This window comes from Typopeltis vanoorti, chromosome 16, assembly GCF_054136105.1.
Source record: "Typopeltis vanoorti isolate ZY-2024b chromosome 16, IOZ_Tvanoo_1.0, whole genome shotgun sequence".
NCBI lineage: Eukaryota > Metazoa > Arthropoda > Arachnida > Uropygi > Thelyphonidae > Typopeltis > Typopeltis vanoorti.
The window spans coordinates 31,853,479-31,879,427 of NC_143564.1; the positions used below are offsets into that span (position 1 = coordinate 31,853,479).

The following is a 25,949-nucleotide window of genomic DNA, read 5'->3' on the forward strand; positions in this document are numbered from 1 at the left end:
TCATCAAATTCCTGCCATGTACCCTCAAGGGGTGTACAGGATATGACAGTACTACATGAAAAAATTACATCATTACTAACTTCCTATCTACAATTTTCCTCCAAATCAGTCTGTTACTTGTCAAGACTCCAACATTATCAGATCTTATATTTCTATCGTCTAAGGCACTTTGTACCGTATCAATCCACCTATATCTTGGTCTTCTGTTTCAGAGAACACTTGTTTTGCTAATCTTTCCTCTCCCATTCTATTTAAGTGACCATACCATCTGAGATTAGCTCTGCTAACGCATTCCTGGATGCTGACAATGTCAAGTTCTTTCCTAATATCCTCATTTTTAATATGATATTGCCATTGATGCCATCTGTTCACGCCTCTAATCTTTCTCAGGACTCTCATATCTGCGGTCTCTAGTCTTTGGTCAAGTGTTTTACTTCTGACCCAGCTCTCAGATCCATAAGTTAAAATTGGTTTGAACACAGTCTTGTATACAGCTAATTTAGTGTTCCGACTAATTTCTTTCTTATTCCATATGAATTTATACAATTGACTTCCCACCATACCAGCTTTGCTGATTCTGTTGTCTATTTCTATATTTAGTTTACCATCTTCAGTAAAAATTGTGCCTAAGTAGCTGAAATGTTTTACTTGTTCCACAGGTTCTCCATTCACAACACAGTTGACATTTTCAATGATTCTGCCTATTTTCATTGTCTTTGTCTTTTTATTGCTGACCTTCATACCATATCTATTACAACAGCTATTCAATTTAGTCAGAGAATCTTGCAGACTTGTAGCGGATTTATTTAGAAGTATAACATCATCCACATAAAGCAAAGAGCTGACATTAACATCTCCAATTTTGATATCAGGTTTAATACCACATTCCTTCATAATGTGATCCATATAGATAATGAATAACAGAGGGGATAATGTACATCCTTGTCTCACACCAGATTTAATATTAAACCATCTTCCTGTACTTCAATTCTAACTGCTGACTCACAACTCAAATAAAGACTAAGTATTGCTTGATATAATGCCCCATTGACACCATATAACTGCAGCGTATTGAATAGCTTCTCTCTTGGCACCTTGTCATATGCCTTTTCCAAATCGACAAAACTTAAATACAGATCTTTGTTATATTCCCATGCTTTCTCGACTATTTGTCGTAAAGTGAAGATCTGATCCTGACAGCCTCTATTTGGCCTGAATCCAGCTTGTTCTTCACCAAGCTTTTCTTCCACAATTCTTCTCAACCGTTTCTCAAGTATACTTGCATAGATCTTGCCAGGAACACTCAGTAGGGAAATACCTCTGTAATTCTCACATTCAGTTTTATTTCCCTTTTTATATATAGGTACTATGAGAGCTCTACTCCAATCATCGGGAATTCGTCCCTCTGTCCAGGCTTTCTGAACTATGCAGTGCAGCCACTGTAAGACTCTTATACCACCATACTTCAGCATTTCTGGTCAAATATCATCTACTCCTGCTGCCTTTCCACATTTCAAGCCTTTGATGGCTTTTTCTACTTCAAGTATGGATATGTATTCCTGACTGCATGCCTGGTCAGTGTTTTTTTATCACTGTGCTGTCATCACTGTTTGTTTCATTTAGCAGTTTTTCAAAGTAATTACTCCATACTTCAAGGATATCTTTTTCTCCTGTTTTCATTTCACCTTTATCATCTCTAATTCCTTTTACAGCACTCTTTCCTCCATTCCTAAGCTTCTTCAACAACCTCCAGAATATTTTGCCACCTTCTTGATATTTATTTTCTATATTCTTGCCAAAGTCCTCCCATGACTTTTGTTTAGCTAGTTTTACACACTGTTTAGCTTTCTTACATTTGTCTCTGTATTCTGTAAGAGTAAAAGCTGACTTATTTGCCAGGAACTTTTGATATGCTTTCTTCTTTTCCTTCACTACCTCTTTAACTTCCTGTGTCCACCAGGGAGTTCTGATTTTTTTATCCTTGCACACAACCTCACCACATGCCTCTCTGGCAGAATCAATCAATGTTTCCTTCAGAGTTTGCCACTGAATCTCCAAAGTTTGATTCCTGTTCTCAAACTCTTTCATTTTCTTTTCAATAATATTTCTGTATTTTAGTCTACAGTTCACATCTGAGAGCTGCTCAACTTTTATTCGCTTTAAAACTTTCTTACATGTTATTCTTTTCAATATGAAATTCAATTTTATCCTGCTCAAGACTAAATAGTGATTAAGGGTCAAAGCTGTATAACTGAGAGGAGACCTCCACATAGCCTTTAAAGGAATGCGGAGAACCGACCAGGGCTTCTGACCTAATGTCCAATCCTCACCTTCTCGTGGTGCACCCTGTTGGGTATCTACTTTGATACTGAACGAACGAGGATGGGCTTAAGGTAAAAGTGGTATATCAGCTGCTTTTGCAGTGATGCAGAAACAGTTGCATATTGGGTGCTTTCTTGGCTATTCATGTATAAGTTAAGATATTCTTCAGAATACAGATGACTGCAAGTTGGGGTAACACTTTCCCAAGACAAATGGATCAGTTTGCTATTAATGGGACACTAGATAAACATGCCTGACTGTTCTGGTTTGGTGGTGGTAGAAACAGCTTTCTGGCAAAACACAGTAAAAGCAAGGTTGCTTTAACTGTGTTTTGAGGGCATCTTTGTAAAATGTGGTCAATAAATCATCCTGTAGGATATCTACATCACCTCTATCAATTATTGCCTTCCCAAGTTTTCCATTGTCAGAAAAACTGAATATCTCCCTTAAATTAAATATTCACTATATATCACATTCTCTTGTCTTAAGCTTTCACAAACCATTAAGGTTCTTAGTTTCTGGATGAAAAAAACCCTACCGCCATACGAGACTGGCTAACTCATCTTTAATTGAAAGAGACCAGTAAAGGTTCTCATGGATGGGAATTGAACCCAGGTCTTTCCAACCAAAGAGATTCATCTATACCGACTGAGCTATGAAGGCTCCCACTTTTTTTTTTTATATGTTCATTATTTACTCGGTAGAACTGTATATAAAAAGGAAATTAAATGACTCTATACCGAGAATGACAAGTTTAATATTAAGATACAACTAGTTTCGTTGAATATATCAACTTCTTCAGGTATCACAGTCAAAGAATTAAATAAAAAAATAACAGACATGATAAAATACATTAACAGATCTAGTATAAAACACAAATACATTTACATTTAAAGGAGGGATGTGTGCTTGAGTTCCAACGAAGTTGACTACATGCGAGAGCTGGCGTGAGTGCGCCAGTATTGGATAGTGGCAACGTGTGCATCAGAGATATTATAGCTGAGGCTATTGTTAATGTGAGATGAATCAAGCGATATTTCTCTAGATTCAATTATTTTTCTTTCAAGTTCATCATAGCACACATGGATATTAGAAGTTAGTGGCCAGTCTACAAGGTGTTGGCAGCCCTCATCCGAGTTGATAGAGAAGAGAACATGGCTAGAGAGCGCTGGCTCTGATTCTGTTGTAGGAAATGTCTCTTTATTGTTCTTCCATGCATAAAAGGATGGATTTAGCTGTCTGGCCATAGTATGGTCTGCCACAATCACACAGAATCTTGTAGACTCCTGGATACTGAGTAGGGAGATGTTTCATTTTAGGTCTACTGAGTATGGAATGAAATTTAGGAAACGCAGTGAAACAAGTTCTAATGTTGAATTTCTGGAACATTTTAGCAAGTTTTTGGGGGAGAGAGCTGATGTATGGTAATGAAATAAAAGCTCTTGGTGGAGAAGAATCTTCAGCAGCAGTTGAGCGGCGGACAGAGAGAAATTTATTAATCTTCTTAAGGGAGAATCCGTTGTTAACAAAAGACCTTTTGAGAAAATTCAGTTCGTAATCAATTTCTGTTTCATCTGTAAGTAATGATCTGGCTCGATGTGCCAGGGTTGAAATGATACCAAACTTTTGTGGAGGGTAGTTGTGGGGCGAAACCCCCTTTTTGAGTTGTCAGAATTCAAGGAGAACCGGCCTACCAGTTCGGAACTCGGGGGGTTGGGTGCCTTAGGCATCAGGTGGAAGATCCCTCTAGTATATATATAAAATGATAAACCTTTTTATGTCACGTTTTTTGAAACGTTTTGAAACTCGGGCTACCCTGAGTGTTGAGTCTTCACAATTTGAGTCATCAGAATTCAAGGAGAACCGGCCTACCATTCCGAAAGTTAATGTGGGAAAATTTTCACTTGTCGTGTTTACATTATTAGTTTGTGTAGCAGTTCAATTATATTGATGGTATATGTGTGATCAGACATTGCTAGGCTAAATGAAGTCATTAATGTGGTACTGTAATGCTCAACTCTATGAAAGTTAACCTCTGCAAGTAGTTTTAAAAAATTGCCTATCCAATCTGCCGTTGTTCAAGGTGAGTACCTAGAACAAATAGGCTTAACCTTAAGCACTAAGCTCTAACATAATGGGAATCTGCTGCAAAGTTTGTGAAGAGACGTATTGATGTTACATCTATTATGAAGTGTGCAGATAAGTGCAAAAGTAGTTATCGTTTTTGTTGTGCTGGTCTCAGCGAAAGCCAATTTAAAAAGCTCTCCAAAGACAGGAAACAAAATTGGAAATGCACTTCTTGCAAATCCGGCGAACAACAAAGACCGGCAACTTCTTCCAGGGGTGATGACTCGTGCATTCCAGAGATTAGTAATGCAGACAATATATGTATAACTGATTTAATGGGATTAATAAAAGAATTAAAAAAAAGATAACGACTTAAGAAGTTCGACTGAATATACCTCGAACAAAATAGATGGTTTTTATCGGGTATCATTGCTGGCCTAACACAAGAAGTTAAGGAACTTAAAACAGAACTATGAACTAGAAAACGCAAATATGGAGCTGCATAGGGAGCTGAAAATTATTCATGAAATTGTGGATGACTTGAATCAACAGGCAATTAGCTCAAACCTAGAAATTATTGGTGTTCCTCATGAGCCACGTGAAAATGTGCATGAAATAGCGAAGAAAATTGCATGTAAAATCAAAATCAGCTATAACGAAGATGATATTGAGGCTATACATCGTGTTCCTAATGGGCAGAAAAACAGACCGGTGCCTATCATAAAATTTAAAAGTAAAACGATCAGAGACAAATGGCTGGGCAGAAACAAAAGTATCAAATATAGACTAAGTACAACTGATATTTGTGACAGTTTTAAGGATAGTAAAATATATTTAAACGAGCATTTGACTGGAAACCTAAAACAACTACTATTTATTGCCAAGAAATGTAAAGAAGATGTCAACTACAAATATCTGAGTCAAACAGGGCAAACTTTTCATGAGAAGAGACGACACATCTAAAATATGGCGAATCAGATGCGAAGAAGACATCTAAACTCCGAGAAAACAGCGAGAGTGATAACTAATTAAGAACAACAATGACAGATGAGAATAATAACTATGATGTCCCTTTTCATAAATGTGTAATTTGTCATGATTCAGTAGAATTAAGAAACTTTTTATCCTCAGACACTAAGTGCATTGAAAATTTTGCATATAAATATGAGAAGTATTCCAGATAAATTAGAGCACATTGAATTACTACTAGACAATTTAAATTATCGACTAGATGTTCTGATATTAACAGAAATCTGGGTTAAAGACGAAGAAATTGATTTGTACCATTTAAGCAGATTTAAAAATTATCAGTGTAGAAATTATAACAAATCTGGAGGAGTAATTATCTTTATCCGAAATTCCATATTTGTTAATAACATTACTAACATATGAAAACAGCTGAAAATGTCAATTTATATTTAGAACATAATATATATATAATGGCTGTATATAGGTCGCATTGTTACAGAGTCCAACTTTATACAAGAACTCGAGTGTAGTATAGATGAGATCAGAAGTGACAATGTTCTCATAATTGGGGATATAAATATTGACTTATAAATATTGACTTTCTGAGGAAAAGGCCTGTGTAGCTCAGTGGAAGTGGCGCTTGCATCCTCTGCGCTTGGCTGCTCGAAGTTAGACCTAGGTTCTAGTCTAGTCGCTGACTGGAGGAACTTTTTCTAAGCCTATCTTCGACCGGTTCCCGAGTTAGTCGATCTCTGGCACGGGAAAGCGGGGTTTTCCTCCTGGAAACTTGGGTTTTTCGTCCCGTGAACACAAGAAAATCGACCATAGCACCCACATTATTTCAGACAGTGACCTATCTTGTTAGGGTTAGGTCCAAGAGATGGCAGCACTTGTTTGCCAGCCTCTTCATTGGTGAATGCTATAATTAGTGATAGACATGGGCAAGCTATCTCTGATTGGCTACCGGTGGAGATTGAACTGCCCACTCAGTCTCCAAAAGCCAGATAGGTTATAAAGGCCTTGCCTACTGCCTATTAGGGAATAAAAGGCGTTAGTTGACTTTTTTTCTTTCTGAGGAATAGCGGATCATCTCAAGATTATCTCGATCTACTTGCCATGCATGGACTCGAACAATATATTAATGTCCCCATGAGAGAATTCAGTGGTGGTAAAACGTCTAGATCATGTATTCAGGAGAACTTTTAAGTGGAAACAAAATTCAAGGCAGCAGTTCTGCGACAACCTCTTGTAGATCACTTTCCAGTCGGCTTCAAAGTGCATTTGCAAGTAGAGCACAAAGATGGTACAACTGAAAACAACCCCTGCACAACAATTGACCCCAGAGTATTAACATGTAACTTAAGCACTATCTCCTGGGAAGATATAATGATGGAAACAAATATTGATACCTCGTATCATAAATTTATTGCAATATTGAACAATAAAATACAAGACTCGATTAAAGTTAAAATAATAGACAAAATGAAAGAAACAAAACCCTGGATTACACAGGAAATGAGACATTACATAAAAATTAGAGATAAAGTGTATAAAAAGTTTAAAAAATACCCGCACAATCAATATTATGAACACAGTTGCAAGTACTATAGGAATCTGATACATCATAAATTAAAAGAAAGTAAAAACGAGTACTAGAGAAATGAATTTCTAAAATGCCAAGGAAACCCCAGAAAACAATGCAAGTTTGTGAATAAATTAATCAGTAAAGATAGGCACAAGCAAATCCTCCCCATACTTAAAGATATCGATAGGAATAGAGAAAATGGAGACAGAGGATTAGCTGAAGAATTCAATAACCATTTTGCCACAGTCAGTAAAAGCATTCTGAAAAATGCTAAACCCACCCCTCAGAATTGCACTCTCGAGAGATTTTAAAAAAAAAAAAAAAATCAGCTAACGCCTTTTTATTCCCGTATATACGGGAGTAGGCGAGGCCATTTAGCCCTATCTAACTTTTTGGAGACTGAGTGGGCAGTTCAATCTCCACTGGTACCCAATCAGAGACAGATGACCCAAGGCTATCACTAATTAAGCGGTTCGCAGTGAAGAGAGACGGCTCAAATGTGCCGCCATCTCGTGATCTCTAACCCTAACACAATATATTTTAATGTCTGAAATAATGTGGGTTCTGCGGTCGATTTTCTTGAGTTTACAGGACGAAAAACCCGAGTTTCCGGGAGGAAAAACCTGCTTGCCCGTGCCAGAGATCGACTAACTCGGGAACCGGTCGAAAAAAGGCTTAGAAAAATTTCCTCTAGTCGCCGACTAGATTCGAAACCAAGACTTCCTTCGTGCGGCCTAGCGCGATGGTGTGCAAACGCCACATCCACTGAGCTACACAGGCTCTCTCGAGAGATTTGATAACGCCATATATCTTTTCCCCACTTGTGAAAACGAAATCAAAAAATGTTATAGCTAGCCTAAAAAACAACCAAAACTTCAGGATACGATGGTATTAACACAAACATTGTGAAAGAATACCAAATGTACATCATAGAACCCCTAATATACATTTTTAACTTATCACTGATGAGAGGAATTTCCATCAGATTTTGAGAAAGCCGTAGTTGTACCTATTTAAAAAAAAGGGAAACAAATATAACTTGAAAAATTACAGACCGATTTCCTTCTACCGATCTTTTCGAAAATATTACAGAAATTGGTAAAAATTAGACTCGTGAAATTTTTGGACAAAAACAACTTCTTTTCAAAGAATCAATTTGGATTCAGGCAAAAGTTTAGCACAGAACATGCTTTACTGAACTTCACAAACACAGTTTATACCTCCCTTGACGAACATAGACTAACATTAGCAGTATTTCTAGATATACACAAAGCTTTTGACTCTGTATCACATAAAATTTTAATAAAAAAAAAAATTAGAAGCCATAGGAATACGAGGTACTGCCCGAAACTGGTTCAAAGATTATATAAATGTCAGATCACAAATTGTAAAAATAAACAACAGCTATAGCAGCTCCAAAACAGTAGACTGTGGTTTACCACAAAGGTCTTGGGACCAATTTTATTTAATACTAGGGGGCTCCGCCCCCTGACGCCCACCGGGTTCCGGACTGGTAGGCCGGTTCTCCTTGAATTCTGATGACTCGAATTTTGAAGACTCGAAATGGGGTTCCGACCCCCTGGCGCCTACGGCGCCTAACCCCTCGGAGTTCCGGACTGGTAGGCCGGTTCTCCTTGAATTTTGGAATTCTGATGACTCGAATTTTGAAACCTCGAAAGGGGGGTAGTTTCGCGCCCCCTTTTCGAGTTTTCGGCGCCCAACCCCCCGCGTTTCGGACTGGTAGGCATGTTCTCCTTGAATTCTGATTACTCTAATTTTGAAGACTCGACACTCAGGATAGCCCTAAGTTTCAAAACATTTCAAATAACATGACACAATAACGTTACAATAAAAAAAAAACTTATCATTTTATATTATAGAGTAGATTTATATCAATGACTTCTGCAATCTTAAGCTAAACACTTTTGCAGATGATACAGTAGTAATTTTTTGTACAGATACAGCTGAACAAATGAAAACCATCGTGAATGCTGATCTTTTGAAAGTAACAAATTGGTTCCAGTCAAATAAACTCAATCTGAATGTCTCAAAATCTAAATTTTAACTTGCAAAATACAACTGGAAAAATTAATTTCACTGCACAATTAAATTTGCATGATTGGAATTGTAGGACAAATTCAAATTGCAACTGCGAGAAAATAGAAAAAGTCAGTGTAATAACTTACTTGGGATTAGAGAACGCTAATTCTGGTAGTGAATTGGGTAGTGAGATGATGATGGATAATCGACTTGCCAGCTTTGGAATTGTCGTGCGTTTATTACACTATGTGTCTTGAAGATCATGCAAATTTTGAATCAGTGCTCTTACCAAATCAGTTCAGAGTCCTGCAGCAGTGCTGGTAAGACTACAACTGCACGGTAAGCGTGTTTTTTTTGTTTTTTTTTAATATCAACTTTAGATACTTCACATTGCTAGTCATGGAAAAACAACGACACGTTTCCCCCGGAAAGTGTTACAGACGATGTCGTAGACGATCAGTTAGAATCAACCTCCAATAAAAGATTTCTTCGTGAAACTCAGGTCATCCTCACAGCTCTCATGAATAAATAGTAACAAACTCATTCCAGGCTCATTTCAGATAGTTGCTTGGAACACAAATGGCCTCAAAAACAAAATTCTGGAACTCCGAAATTTCACATATAGGTAACAACCAGATGTTATATTAATCAGTGAAACTCATTTAAGACCCTCAGACAATCTTACAATAAGGGGCTATCACCGATACAGAAATGACAGACTACTCTACAGAGGCGGCGGCACTGCCATCTTCATTAAAAACTATATCAAGCCCCACTCTGTGAGCAATCCTTCAACCACTAACCTTGAGATCACAGGCGTGGAAGTAATCACCAGCTCCACTGGCAAACTAAAAATCTACTCAGCTTACAACCCTCCCAAAAATCTCTACTTCACTCTGACCTAAATGCCATCTTATGCGTAAGAGAGCCCACCATTATAGCCAGGGAATTCCAAGCACCCTGTGAGGAATTGCACAACCACCAACAAGAATGGTTGCATCCTTTCCAATTACTTAGGCTCAAGCAACGCTGCTGTAGCAGGCCCCACTGAATCAACCCATCTCAGTAAGTTTGGCACTGCTGACATCCTGGATATAGCTATCCTGCAGGATATCAAACTTCAATACAGCATCATATCTATGGATAAACTATCATCCGATCACAATCCAATTCTACTACAGCTGGGAAATCAAGAATACCTGTGTCCTCCTTCTCACTCCTACATTGCATGGGAAAGACTGTCACCAGCACTCAAGGATTATATTGGACCTGTTCCTCACATACGCACAAAAGAAGAAGTAGAAACTGCAGTTACAAATCACACACAACAAATTAATTCTGCTATAAAGGTAGCTACCTCCTACAAATCTGCCCGCAACCCAGATCGCTTGTCTGAAGACATCATGAACTTGATCAGAGACAAAAACAGAGCTAGGAAAAGATTCCGTAGTGCACCACAAGATAGAATAGCTCTAAACAGGATAAATGGGGCAGTAAGAGATGCACTTAAAACTCATAGAAACCAAGTTTGGGATAAAAAGTTATCCTCTATCTCACCTATTGATCACTCTATCTGGGGGGTTACTGAGAAACATCAGAAACAAAGACAGTTCCCTCCTCCCATAATCTCAAAACAGGGCTTACTTCACACAGATGTAGATAAGGCAGAAGCCAACTAAAGAATCTAGAGGAGCAGTGCAAACCCTCTTATAACAACTTAGATTTCAATCACTTGTACAAAATCCACAGACAGGTCAGACACGCTTTAAATCTCCCAGATACCAGCGCTGACCATATTGCACCCACATCACCTGTTGAATTATATGATATTATTAAAAACTTAAGAACAATAAAGCTCCTGAACCAGACAGCATCTCAAACAGGGTGATCAAGCTGCTGCCTCGGAAAGCTGTAGTGCACCTGACCAGTATAATAAATGTAATCTTAAGATTTTACTATTTTCCTTCCACCTGGAAACTGGCTGATGTAATTCCTATACATAAGCCAAGCAAAGACTCACACCTACCGACAAATTATCGTCCAATCAGTCTTATCTCTAATCTGGGTAAGGTTGCGGAGAAGGTCATCCACTCACGACTCCAAACTCACTAAATGACCTAAACATCCTCCCTAAAGAACAGTTTGGTTTTCTGCAACACCATAGTACTACCCAGCAAATCCACAGAATTGTGGAATACATCACCACCAGCTATAACTGGCGCCAGTAAACAGGAGCTGTTTTCCTAGACATATCCAAGGCATTTGACAAAATCTGGCATTTTGGACTCCTACACAAACTTATCTCAGCCGGTACCTCACTAAAAATGGTTCATCTAATCTATTCATATCTTCAGAATAGATCAATGCAAGTAAAAATCAAAGGTTATACATCGTCCTAGCGCCATATCTTTGCTGGAGTGCCGCAGGGATCCTACTGGCTCCATTGCTGTTTTCTGTACACATGTCGGACATCCCGCACAATTCGATGTCTTCCATTTTGGCCTTGTATGCGGACGATACAGCAATACTAACCAGATCTCTCCGACCCCATTTCGTTACCAGAAAGCTTCAAGAAAACATTCTAAAGCTGGAGGGTTGGTGAGTTCTCCAAATTGAGATTGGAAGTCAACCCCCAGAAAAGCTCAGCCGTTCTTTTCTCAAAAAAGGTCAATGTCTCCTGCAGGAGATGTGTTACTATTCAATACTAAAATTCCCTAGTAGACAGAAACAAATTACCTGGGTGTAATTCTCTATAAAAAGCTATCTTTCAACCAACACATCAAGTCTACATGCGCAAAGGCATCTAAAGCCATAGCTCAGATCTATCCGCTAATTAATAGAAATAGTAAGCTCAGCAACAGAATCAAATTGCAGCTATATCAGATGACGATTCGTAATCACCTATAATCACTATAATCACCTATGCCTCTCCAGTCTGGAGCCACACCTCTAATACTAACATTATCATACAACGAGTGCAGAACAAGTGCTGGAGAATGATTCTGAATGCCCCGTGGTATGTTAGAAACAATCAACTTCATAGAGATACAAATACTCCTTATATTTTCTTTTTTCCTTAGTTTTTCCTAAAGACGTCCACACACCCCAACGATTTGGTTCAGCAAGCTGCAGCATACGAGGCAACGGACATATTCAAATATAGAAGACCAAAAGCTATATTAGCCTCCTATAGCGTTGCATAATGCCCATTCAGGGCGAGCAAACTGCTCATAAATTTTACCCTCACTGTAACCACAACAGATAGCGGGGAATATGAAAAGCATCTTGCTTCACCCCTAAAGACATAAATGTGAATTGTCAATACTTGGGATTAAAAATTGATAGTAATTTAAGCTGGAAACCGCATATTACCGAAGTCGTAAATAAAGTAAGGATTATGTTAGACAGCCTTTACTACCTAAAAAGATTCTTAAATTTAAATATGCTAAAAATATTATATTCTGCATGGATTCAAAGCACACTACACTATGGTATATTAAGTTGGGGAGGAATCTATCGCACTACTCTGAAACCTTTAGTCTCGACTCAGAATAAAGTAATCAAATTTTAACTAGAAACAAATATAAGGATACTGCAATGTGTAATAAATACACCATACTAAACATACTACCCCTTAGATATCTATACGTCTATAGGGTACTATTATTCATAAAAAAACGACAACGAATACGTAAATATCAAACAAGATACTTTCCTTAATAGACATAAGGGCCTAAATATTTAGTTCCAAAAGCAAATAAAGAAGCAATACACAAACATTATACTTATTTAGCGCCAAAAGTATTCAACACACTACCTTTAACAATAAGAAATGAAACTAACCAAAACAAATACAAAACTCTAATCAAAGAGTATTTATTTTCACACAGAAATGAGGAAGCGCTGTTCAAAATAATTGCATAAATTATTGATTTTTAGGATATTTGTTTTCAAAGATCCAGTCTTATGTGTAAAACGTAAAATTTAAATGTTATTTAACTGCTTTGTTTTATTTTGTTCCAGATTAATTGTTATGCAACTTTCTCTGTATGATGAAATTTAATTTTATCTGCGATTTTATTATGTAATTATATTATAATAATATGTAATACGTATATTATATGAATGTACATACATATAATGTATGTGTATATAAAAAATACATTACATAAATTTTTGTAACTTTATGCATATCGTAACCTGGATGAGCTGTTGCTCTTAGGTTACACATATGATTGTTCAACATATTGTACTATTATAGGAAGCTTGCAAAATAAACATGATTTTTTGATTTGAAAAAAAAAAAAAAAAAAACTCGGGGGGTTGAGTGCCGTAGGAACCAGGGGGGGGAAACCCCTTTCGAGTCTTCAAAGTTCGAGTCATCAGAATTTAAGGAGAACCGGCCTACCAGTCCGGAACTCGGGGGGGGGGGGTTGGGCTCCGTAGGCGGCAAGGGGTGGACCTCCCTTTCGAGTCATCAGAATTCAAGGAGAACCGGGCCTACCGGTCTGGAACACTGTGGGTTGGGCGTCGTAGGCGCCGGGGGGACATATCCCCCTAGTATATATATATGTGTATATATATATGGGACTTAAAGGACCCCCTTTCGAGGCTTCAAAATTCGAGTCATCAGAATTCAAAGAGAACCGGCCTACCAGTCCAGAACTCGAGGGTTTGGGCACCGAAGGGCCATACGGGCGGCTTTCGAGTCTTCAAAATTCGAGTAACCAGAATTCAAGGGGAACCGGCCTACCAGTCTGGAACACGGGGGGGGGCGCCGAAGGGCCATGGGGAGGAAACCCCCCTTTCGAGTCTTCCAAAATTCGAGTCATCAGAATTCAAGGAGAACCGGTCTACCAGTCTGGAACACGGGGGGGAGCCATAGGCGCCGGGGGGGCGTATCCCCCTAATATATATATATGGGGTCACTTAAAGGTCAAAGCCCAATAACTGGGGAGGAGACCTCCACATCGCCTTCGGGAATGTCGAGAACCGACTATGGCTTCTGACTTAATGTCCAATCCTTACCTTAACGTGGTGCACCCTGTTAGTAGGTATCCACTGGTACTGGAATGATCTTAAGAGTGTATGTTTTTGAGATTTGAACAACAATACTTGCTAAGTTAAGGGGATAATAAATCTCGTATATTATCGTAGTAATAACAATACTTGCTATTTGATCAGATATACCGTCAAATTCTATTATGCTGTTCTTCGATTTTTTGTTGATCATGAATCCAACTCCACTCATTCTTTTCATATCTTGGCTTCTATAATATAGTATGTCTCCGGTTTTTAACTGAAGAATTTCTTCACCATTATGTCTAAATTTCACACAGTCTGAGAATGTCCCATCACTTTAGCTCTTCAGTTTCGTTAACTTAGGCGTGCTTCACTGCTTAGTGTCCTAGTTCCAATTTCAAGTTCTAATTTTCAAAGTTCCAAGGTCTAGTTTCCAATGGCAGCATGATCTGGTTACCCGGGGATTCTTAGCGCCTTCTGACTTCATATTTAACTGCCTGCTGCCATAGGTGGTAACAATCTGGCCTCCAGTGAATGAGGGCCATTTTATTCCTGTTTGATTCATCTTGGAAGGTTAGGCCATAAATTCACCACACACACATATATATATATATATATATATTCATACGCACTACTGTCTTTTGTACTTGTTCCGTTAATACAATTTTAAGTCTCTGTAATTTTTTATATATTGAACAACCTAAAGATGTTGATCAATTCAACGGAACTAGTAGTATCTTTTCAAATAAACCATGTCATCTCTTTATCTCTCGATATCAGTCATTAAAACTTTTTAATAAGTGATTTAAAAAAGATGTGAAGATTATCTATACCGTATTCCCAAATAAGGAATATGCCATCCACGTAACGCAGCCAGATTTTAAGTTTAAGTGTAGCAACAGAGATGGCAAAACCTCGAAAAAATGGTTTTTCTAGTATTCGAGACAAGAGGCTGCCCATTGCTAATCACTTATGTTGTTTATAAATTTTTTCTTCAAACTTAAATAGCTTGATTTAATACAATCTGACAGCAGAACAAACATTTTTTTGAGAGCTTGTTACTTAAAATATTAAGAACCTCTTGGGTTGGAACATTTATAAAGAGTGCCACTACATCAAAGCTTTTCATAATATTTGAATTCTTGAGCTTTATGCTTTTAATTTTAGAGACGAAGTCCGTTGAATTTTTAATGTAAGAAGGACATTTTCCTGCTAAACCTTTAAAGGAGGATGCTAGATATTTTGATAACTTATAGAGGGTGTCCCAAAATCCACGAAAGATTTAAATTTAGCGCCATTTGTGCGGAAAAGTGTTGCCAACGGGAAAAAAATGACAGCGTGACAGCTGACAGTTCAGGATTATTAAAAATGGAGCGCTACACGAAAGAACAACGCATTTTCATTGTTGAGCAATAATTTAAAAATAATAAAGGTTTGGCAGCTATAGCTCGCAATTTTCGTACAAAATATGGTCGGAATAGTGATTTAACTTCATCAACTGTGAAATGATTAATTTAAAAATTCAAGGAAACTGGATCAATTAGTGATCTTATACACTCTGGCCGTCCTTCAACAAGTCATTCAACAGAAAACATCGCAACAGTTCGTGAGTTTTGCTGAGAGTCCAGGAACATCAATTCGGCACCGTGGTCTTGAATTAGGCATTTCGAGACTGAATGGGTAGTTCAATCTCCACTGGTGCCCAATCAAAGATAGCTGGCCCAAGGCTATCACTAATTAAACGGCACGCAGTGAAGAGAGACGGCTCTACAGGTGCCGCCATCTCGTGATCCCTAACCCTAACACTCGTATTTAATATCTGAAATAATGTGGGTTCTACGGTCGATTTTCTTGAGTTTACTGGACGAAAAACCCGAGTTTCCGGGAGAAGAAACCGTTTGCCCTTGCCAGAGAACGACTAACTCAGAACCCGGTCGATAAAAGGCTTAGAAAATTTTCCTAATATATATATATATATATATATATATATGTGTGTGTGCGTGTGTGTATGTGTGTGTGTGCGTGTGCGTGTGTGTGTGTGCGTGTGCGTGCGTGTGTGCGTGCGTGCTCATCCATAAAATATCAGTATCACCGATATTATATTTTTGCATTCATTCCCGTTAAAGACTGCCCTAATTGTTTGCAGACTTTGCCTGATTACTAAAATTAAACACCATATACTAATGCTTCATTGCCCTTTCACGAGGATAATGAAGCATTAGTGCTTCATGAAGATGGCACTTTTCTACGCTTAAACATTACGTCACATTCGCGTTAATAGCCCTGCTGTGCTTTCAAAATGCATACACCTTTGCTCTTTGAAAATATATAAAGACGGCGTAGCGAGTCAAATTCTTAGCGTAGTAGTATTTTTAAACCACTGAGAAGGCATGGCTGGTGAGCTAACATTTTGAGCTCACCCAACACCTAGCGTTTGTGATTGGTTATTGTGTCAACCAATCCAACTGAACGTTGTTACTTGTCATGAGTTGAGCACTTTCTGTATGATGGGTGTATTATAAACAGCTGTTACACATGTTTTCTGGAACTGAAAATTTGAAAGGGGATGTTAGGAGGAAAAAACTAAACGTTTCTCTTGTTATGCAGCATAATATCTGTTGAGGTTGCAAAGTTTTTTAACGGTATAGAGGCATTTTATTCTAATCTTCGGAAACAACAGACAGTAAAAAATATCTCTTCCTGAATAAAAATGAATATTCTGTGTATTATAAGACGTTGTTGATCTACAAAAAAATACCAGCAGATGAGAGATTGATAAGACAGACGAACCGCTGATACTAAAAAAACAAACAAACAAACTAATGAATGTAGCATTCCCGAAAGTGTGGACAATTCCGATTAATGATCGGATGTTATGTACTCTGAGTCTTAGTAAACAAAAGAAAATTCTTGGAAGATGGAGCGAAATATACACAAACCAGAGAAATACACATAACGTGGGCAACAAATTTTACAAAATGATTGGCTGCTCCATCAAACTATATTTATTCTTGCCATACTCTCTGTCTCCTCATAATGTTTTTTTTTAATTATGCCATCATAAATTCACTTATTCATGTCTAGACTTTATATGCTCATGCTATTCGCTCTACCTAGCAACTTATAGGACACACATATCACAAATGTTAATTATTAATAATTCGTTTAGCATTAATGAAAGTATTTCATGTTTTTGGTTTTTTGGTTCATCTTTTTCTGATTTGTGAAAAAAAAAATCAACTGTTTTGAACAACGACCAGTGTTCATTTGCCTTGTGTCTAAAGAATCACTGAGTGAAGTGTTAATTGTAAATTTATAGTGAAACAAATTTAAATAGAAAAATACATTTTTAAAAGGTAAGTGTATGGAATTTAATATTATTTTACTTGTTAGTTTTATGTTTTTTTTGCTTTTAAACTGAAATAATTTGATTTAGGATTTTGGGATTAATTAGTTGATTTTTAACAAAATATGCCGGTCAATTTTTTCATATATGAAATTGTGCTAAAAACTGTATTAATTCCTAATACTTTATTTCCCAAGAATTAAACTTTATGCAAAATGAAAATAATGTATTTATAGTTTACATCAACAAATAATTGCATAACCTACACAACAGCACACCCATCCGAAATGGGCATGCGACGCCACTGATAGTCACCAACAAGAACGTTTTCTATTCTATTTGTTATTAAATCCTTTAAACCTATGAATGGGACCAATAAATTCTATATTCCTACTTGTTGGTATGTTGTTCAAAACCATGTAATCTGATATTCTGTTTTGACTACTTTTGCAATATGGCCTCTAACTATCAGTTTCCTATAGCTAAGTCCCATCAATATAGAACACAGATTGTGATCTCCTCCGCATTAACTTACACTTGACCAAATTAAATTGGCAGCAGTTTACCTTTGCTCATACTGCTAGTCTATTGAAGTTATCCTGGAGGATCTTTACATCACCTTCATTTATTATTGATCGTCCCGGTTTTGCAACATCAGCAAACAACTGAATATTTCCACTCATATTATTTCCTGCATTCACTGATGTACAAATTAAACAGCAGAAAACAAAGTACAGAGCTGTGGGATAAACCACTGGTGACCTTCCTTCTTTTGGACTCAACTCCTCCATTAACTACTCTTTGATTGGTTCCATCAACCATGCTCTAATCGAAATAACAAGATCCATATCCATCTATAGTCGCCTACTAAATTTACTCATTTTATGCAAAAGAGTTCTATTTGGAATCTTGTCAACTGTCATTGCAAAGGTTTATCAGTATCACTGAGTAACCATTTCACTTATCTGACTCCAAAGTGATTTTATTATAAAAAAAGTAAGCAAATAACTAAGGCAAGACCTATCCTTAAGAAACCTTATTAACCCTTATAAAACATCATATTCCTATCCACGCAGTCCTGAATTCTGTCTTTCACCAATTTCTCAATATTTTAACGTCTTTTCCTGAGATGTTGATTGGTGCAATTTGTTACTTCGGTCATGGAGTCCCTTTTGTGCAGTGGAACCATTTTGTCCTCTTTCCCCTCCACTGGCACCTTTCAGTACTGAGACTTAAAGTTTGGTCAGAGGAGCTGATAATTTCATTGCACATTCTCGTAATGCACGGACCGATATGTCATCTAACTCCATAGCTGTGTTTCCATTTAGGGTCTTTAAGCACCTCTATTTCTTGAACCTCTATTCTCCTGTCAGTCAATGTCATCACATCTGGCATTGCAACGTTACCTTCTAGATGATACGCCTGGCAAAAGTCTCACTCTGTAATTCCGCTATTTGGTTCGCTTCTATTATCTCCCCATCAACACTTTTTTAAAGTCATCCTTCTATAATCTTTTTTTTTTAATTTTTCACATAGCAAAATGATTCTGTGATTTCTTTTAGCCTCCTCAGCTAACTTTGTCTGATAATTGACAACTTTTGCCTTCCATATCATAGAGGTCACTCTTCTTGCCTGTGCATTATTCTACTCATGGGCATGCTGATTATCTCTTCTTTATATTCTTTTCCCAACAGTTTTTTTTTGTCCCTGAAACTATTGCTTAATGCTGCTATTCTGTAACAGATATGCAGCAGTTTTTATATGTGATTATCAAAGAGAAATCAAAAAGAATAGTAATTACAAAATAATCAATCAGATGTAAATTAGAACTAAATTGAACATTACCAGAACATGTACTGAAATTTGTCAGGACTGTGTAGCTCAGTGGAAGTGGCGGTTGCGTCCTATCTGCTTGGTTGCTTGAAGTCAGACTTAAGTTCAAGTCTAGTCGCCGACTGGAGGAACTTTTTCTAAGCCTTTCTTCGACCGATTCACGAGTTAGTCGATCTCTGGCACGGGCAAGTGGGATTTTCCTCCCGGAAACTCGGGTTTTTCATCCCGTAAACTCAAGAAAATCGACCGTAGTACCCACATTATTTCAGACATTAACATATCTTGTCCTCTTCATCAGTGGCTGCTATAATTAGTGATAGATATGGGCAAGCTATCTCTGATTGGCTACCGGTGGAGATTGAACTGCCTACTCAGTCTCCAAAAGCTAGATAAGGTTCAAAGGCCTCGCCTACTCCCTATAAGCGAATAAAAGGCGTTAGCTGATTTTTTTATTTTTTGTACTGAAATTTAAATACCTAGGAATAACTGTGAAGAGTGAAAATACAACACAGGATGAAGTAAAAGAACAACCCAGAAGGCTAATAAAATATCGGGATGTCTAACTTCAGCTAGGAAAAATAAAGATCGAACAAAAGAAACAAAAAGTAAGAATATACAAATAAGTAGTCTGACTAATATTGGCATATTCATGTGAAACCAGAAAAGAAATCTCAGAAATATAACAGATAAATACAACATGCGACATGAAAACATTTAGAAAATTAGTGAACTAAACAAAATAATCTAGGGTAAAAAAATGAAAATATGAAGAATATCAACCACAACCCATAAATGCATGCATAAAAAATAGAAGCTAAAATGGAATGAACATGTTAATATGATAGGCCCAAAAAAGTACAGTTAAAATAGCAAGAGACCAAACACAAAAGACCAGTTGATAGACCAAGAAAACGATGGACAGACTGGCTGCATCGAAATATGGGAGACACAAGTTGAAGCTTAAAGCAAGAAGAAGAAGATATATGCAGTTTCTTTATACAGATACCCTGTTAGGTTATTGATTTCCGAAATATAATAATAATAATAATAATAATAATAATAATAATAATTATTATTATTATTATTATTATTATTATTATTATTATTATTATTATTATTATTATTATTATTATTATTATTATACAAGGTGCCTCCATGGAGTCAAAAGACTCATTGCGGGAGACCCAACATTGACATACTAACTGTTATTCACACAATGCATGTCATACTTCCCCTTAAACTTATTCACAGATAAAGCATTTACAACCACCTCTAGCAACTCATTCGACCCATTTACAGCCCTCCAAGCAAAAAATATAGTCCTAACACCGTTGTTAACCACACTCTTTCAGAATATCCAGGGAGTCGTTTTCTCCCTTCTTGCACTGGTCTTAAAAAGGTTATCAGTATCAATCCTATAAAGCCCTTTTAATAATTTATATGTTTCTATCATATTTGCTGTCCTACGTCTATCAACTAGTTTTTGAATCCCATAAACCTTCAATCTACCCTCGTAGGAGACATCCCACAAGCCTGCAACAATTTTCGACCCACCTCTGAATCCTCTCAACCATTTCCGCATCACCAAGAAATCCAGGGGTGACCAGATCCGTGCACAATAGTCCAAATGAGGTCTTATTAATGCTTTATAAAGCGAGACAATCACTTTCTTATCCCTACTTGTCAGTGTGTTCCTCAATAACAATGTAATTTTATGTGAAGTTTTGGCGACCTTTGCAATATGCCCTCGAAACTTAAGGTCTCTGTCCATAATAACTCCCAAGTCCCTAGCCTCGTCACCCTCCTGCAGTTCAGTTCCATCAATATAGTAAACAGTATGTGATCTCATCCTTCCGAAGTGCATTACCTTACACTTGGCCACGTTAAACTGGCAGCCATTTAGTTTAGTCCAAACCATCAGTCTATTTAAGTCATCCTGCAAGATATCCACATCATCTGAATTAACTATCGCTCTTCCCAGTTTTGCATCATCAGCAAACAAGTGGATATCTCCTTTCAAAATATTCCCAATATTATTGATGTACAAATTAAATAATAGAGGACCAACACTGAGCCCTGAGGCATACCACTAGTCACCTGGCTTCTACTGGACTCCGCTGCAATATAAACCACTCTTTGATCCTAATATATCTAATTATAAGCTTATATCTAATATCTGATATCTAATTATAAGCTTATATCGTGGTAGGTGGCGTGTGTACAAAAGCTTCTGGCGGGAACTATCGTTTTAATGTTTTCGTTCGTTTAATTTTATTTTGAAGCTAAAATCAACAAAAATAACGAATGAGTTGTGTGTGTCTGATTACATTTGTTTGTTGGACTGTGACATCTGAATTCTGCAAATGATTGAATTCGTGGAAAGGAACTCTGCGTCGTACTGTGAGTATTTCCTTCATTTCATTATGGAACGTAATACGTTAGGCCTCGGAACAAAATGCAACTAGTTAAAAAGGAAACGAAGGCATTTCATGGAAAATGCCCAGAAGAAGTGTTTCTGCAGCAGCAATCCACTGAAGGATGTCTAGTACCAATTGTCACCCGGTTTTTTAAACGTTTATTGTAAATATCAAAATGAGCGCATCCTGTTTATCGGAGACTCCTCACAGGTGCCTCACGCTTCGTCCTAGCACAGTTGCGAAAAGAAAATCACTAAACATAGCTGATTTTAAGTCTTGCGATAACGATGTTCGTAAAAAGCAGTTGCTTCTTAGTAATGATGCTGGCCCAGTGAGATTGAAAACTGATGAAGAGAGAAATAACAAGTTAATTGTGAAATCGGAGTTGCACAAATGCAGTTTTAATTTTTCAAAGCGAAGGAAAGAGGAAAAGTCAGATTATATTTCAGAAAGTGGTTCAAAAACAAAAATAGATGATATGGAGTGTCTTAAGGATTGTGCTGCGTTTACAAGGCTTGCACCTATATTTAACAGGAGATTAAAAATGAATGAATTTCAGAATAATACTGTAACTAGTAAACCAAAACAGCAGAAAACAGTTTCAAGCAAATGTGTGAACGTTCAGGATAGTTCTAGTAGCAGTGACATAATTGGATCTAGAAAAATTAAACAGGCTGCGAGAAGATTAGCACCAATTTTTTTAATAAAGAATTCAAAATCATCTGTACAGAAGTTACCAGAAACAATTTTATTAAATAATGATTCAGAAATTCAAATAATTGAGAACAATGTAGTTAAAATTATGGAGACATTATGTTCTGAGCCATTGTGCTCAAAGAATGTTAATATTGGGGAAACTGATTCTCTAAATGCCATAAGTGATAGTAAGTCGGAATGTTGTAAGCTGTTGCATTCTGAAAAGAATGCTGTTGCGGAATTATCAGGAATGAAATGCACATATGACAATATTTTTCCACAAATCAGCCATGTGCAGCAAATCCAGAAATGTCATCCTTTGGTTCCTTCTATAAGTTTTAATTTTCCTTTTAAAATAAAGGAGGTTAATGATGATGTCATTATAGAACAAAAATATTGGCAGGGCTGTATAGGTTTAAATATAATGGAACAGAAGGACTGCAATAAGTCAATTTCTGAAACTAGTTTTGTATGTTTAAGTGATGTGTTACAACATAAAACATCATCTGAGAAAGCCCCAGATAAATTACTCCCACCTTCAGAGAAGCGGGATGATGTTTGTGCTGGAACGAGTCGTGTTTTAAGGAAAAGGATTGTCAGAGAAAGTATTAGAAATAATAGAACATTGCAACACAGTGGAATTTCTGCACATACTGAAGAAAGGCAGGGCATTATATGGACAGAAAAATATGCACCATTGAAATCAGCTAATATAGTAGGAAATGAAGATGCCCTGCATGCAATACATAATTGGCTAATGGGATGGAAATCCAAGTATTCTGATGGAATGTCCTCTCCAGAATTGGATGAAAGCAAAAAAGAGTGTACCTTGCTGGAAGATTGGTTTGAAGATTCTAATGATGGTGACTGCTTGACTAACTGTATGTTAATTACTGGTCCAACTGGGTGTGGTAAAACAAGTGTGGTTTATGGTCTTGCACATGAACTGGGATATCGAGTTTTAGAGGTGAATGCTTCTTCCAGTCGTAATGGAAAACGAATCGCTTCTCAGTTGCAAGAAGCTACGCAGTCACATCATGTTGAAAAGTCATCTGTTTCTAGTTTTTTTACTTTGCCAAGCAAGAAGAAATATAATCGTGATATTACAGAAACAAATGCAAAATCATTTAAAAAACTTTCTAATACCAATAAAAGTATTTCAAAAAAATCAACTATAGCAGATTTTTTTAAGATTGATTCATCAGAAAGGAAAACACATAGTGTATCTAACATACACAAAAAAGATTGTGTTCATCTCAAGAATAAAAGAAGTAACAGAACTTCACTGAATACAATTAACTCCTTTAAACCAGTAAAAACTAAAGTGAAAATAAATTTGCAAATGTTACCCCAAAACAGAAAGAAACATGTTTCAAAATCAAGTCCTGTTTATGATAAGAACAAGCAGCAAAAGAATAACCATAATGTAACACACAAACTGGAACCACAGAACTTAGGAAAAGGGCTAACATTTGCTAGTCACATGATAATACTTTTCGATGATGTTGATGTTATATTTGAAGAGGATGATGGATTTTGGACCACAGTGAATAACTTTATTAAGACAACGAAAAAACCAATAATATTAACAGCTAGCAGAAATGTTCCACTTATTATTGAAAATATAAATAATAAATTTGAAGTGGTCACTTTAAACCCTCCTCCTTTTGAAGCTTTGACAAACCATTTAGAAAAAATCTGTAAAAATGAAAATATTACCTTTTCCCGTGATGATATTATTGATTACATAGAATTTTTGGGTGCAGATATCAGAAAAATACTGTTACATCTGCAGTTTTGGATAATGTCTAAAAATAGTAGTCACAACTCATTTAATCAACTAAATTATGTAGTTAATCCCAGTATCTCTTTAAAAAGATCCAAACGCTTGGCACTTAAAACGAAATGCATTTCCTCTTCTGATTCTTTATCCATTTCAGAATTAAATAAAACAGATATGTGTCCGGAACAAAATTTATGTGAGAACTCTAATGTTAAAGCAAACAATAAAAAGTGGGAATTTGGTTGTGGTTTGTTATCATTTCTGCTTCAGAATTCTCCATGGGATAATGCATATGTTGCAATGAAATATCATTATAGTAAACATGATATTATATATGCCAATCTTCCTAATCTGTTGCCTTTATCTTTGTATAGTTATTTGTGTCAGCCTTTAGTTGGGCAGAATGGAAAACAGGAACAGCTGGCTGGAAAATCAAATCCTCTGAATGTTAGTTGGCTTGATGAGGAATCAGTAGAATCTGTTACGGAGTTAGAAAACTCAACGCAGACTTCATTATCAAGTAAAGAAACATCTACCATTACAAGTATAAGTACAAATAAAAGTGAGGAAATTTTGTTATGCCTAAAGAGTTTACAACAGTTAGCAGATTTAAGTGACAATATCAGTACTGCTGATATTTTAAAAGGAGAGTTGAATTCTGCCAATATAAACAGTTGGTCACCAGTTCACAGTATTAAAAGGTGGAACCAGGGACTTCCATCTTGTTCTGAAGAAAGTTGGTCTGCAGGAAGTTTTGCAAACTTTGATGTAACTTCTGCTATTGAAACATTTAGTTGTAAATTAGCAAGGAAGCACATTCATGATGCATTAAATGAAGTAAGTTTGGAAACTAGATCTTCTCAGTGTTTGCTTTTGCCAACAAGGGACTTAACAGACCGATTACATTTCAACAGAGAGGATTATAGTAAAAGACAGAGAGAAGAGCAGCAGTTGGAATGCTTTCAGGAGGTTTCATCCAGATTGCCTGCTCTGCAGCATTTGAATCATTCAGCAATTGCTTTAGATTATATGAGTATGTTGCGTCAGATTTGTTTTTTGGAGGCTCATAAACAGTTAATTAGTCAAAAACGATCTCGAAGATTCCTGCATTATTTAAATGGAATATCTTTAAATGTGAAGCCATCAGTTTTGAAACTATTAGCTTGGCAGCTGGGTACATAAAAATATCACTGCAAATATGAAACCATTTGTTGTGTAAATTATTTTAGGGACATTGAAACATATCAGACGCTGTCATTTAATTATAATATGAAAGAGTAGAGTGTGAATTTTTTTAATGTATGTGGTTGTTTTATGGCATACCATGTGGATATCCAGATATTTTACAAGTCCAACCTAATAAAGTTAAGTATAACATACAGAAGTAGTTATAATAAATTTAGTTTAATCCTTTATCTAAGTGTGTGCAAACAAAGTATCTTCAGGACTGGGGTGAAGTGGTACAACACTGGGCAACTCCTTGCAAAGGTGAAGCAAGCTAAACACTCCTATCTCAGTATCTCCCATAATGCAAAACACATCTCCTTGCAGATATGTATAATGTTATCCATTAAGGGAAGGGCCACTAGACTAGACTAGTTTTGACCTTTATTGACAATAAAGGGCGAAACTAGTCTGGGTAGTGGCCCTTCCCTTAATGCATAACATTATACATATCCGCAAGGAGATGTGTTTTGCAATATGGGAGATATTGAGATAGGAGTGTTGGAAGCTTGCTCTACCTTTGCAAGGAGTTGCCCGGTGTTGTACCACTTTATCCCAGTCCTGAAGATACTTTCAGGCGCAAACTTTGTTTGCACACACTTGGATAAAGGATTAAACTAAATTTATTATAGTCTAACCAAGTGA

General features: G+C 36.8%; 1 protein-coding gene across 1 annotated transcript; it reads left to right on the plus strand.

Annotated features, from left to right (window-relative positions):
* Positions 1 to 21,641: 21,641 nt before the first annotated feature.
* elg1 (enhanced level of genomic instability 1) lies at positions 21,642 to 25,473 on the plus strand. Its single transcript, XM_090406353.1, has one exon. It carries the CDS (start codon positions 21,777 to 21,779, stop codon positions 25,260 to 25,262), a length of 3,486 nt encoding a protein of 1,161 aa, XP_090262479.1. The 5' UTR covers positions 21,642 to 21,776; the 3' UTR covers positions 25,263 to 25,473.
* The last annotated feature ends 476 nt before the right edge of the window (positions 25,474 to 25,949 follow it).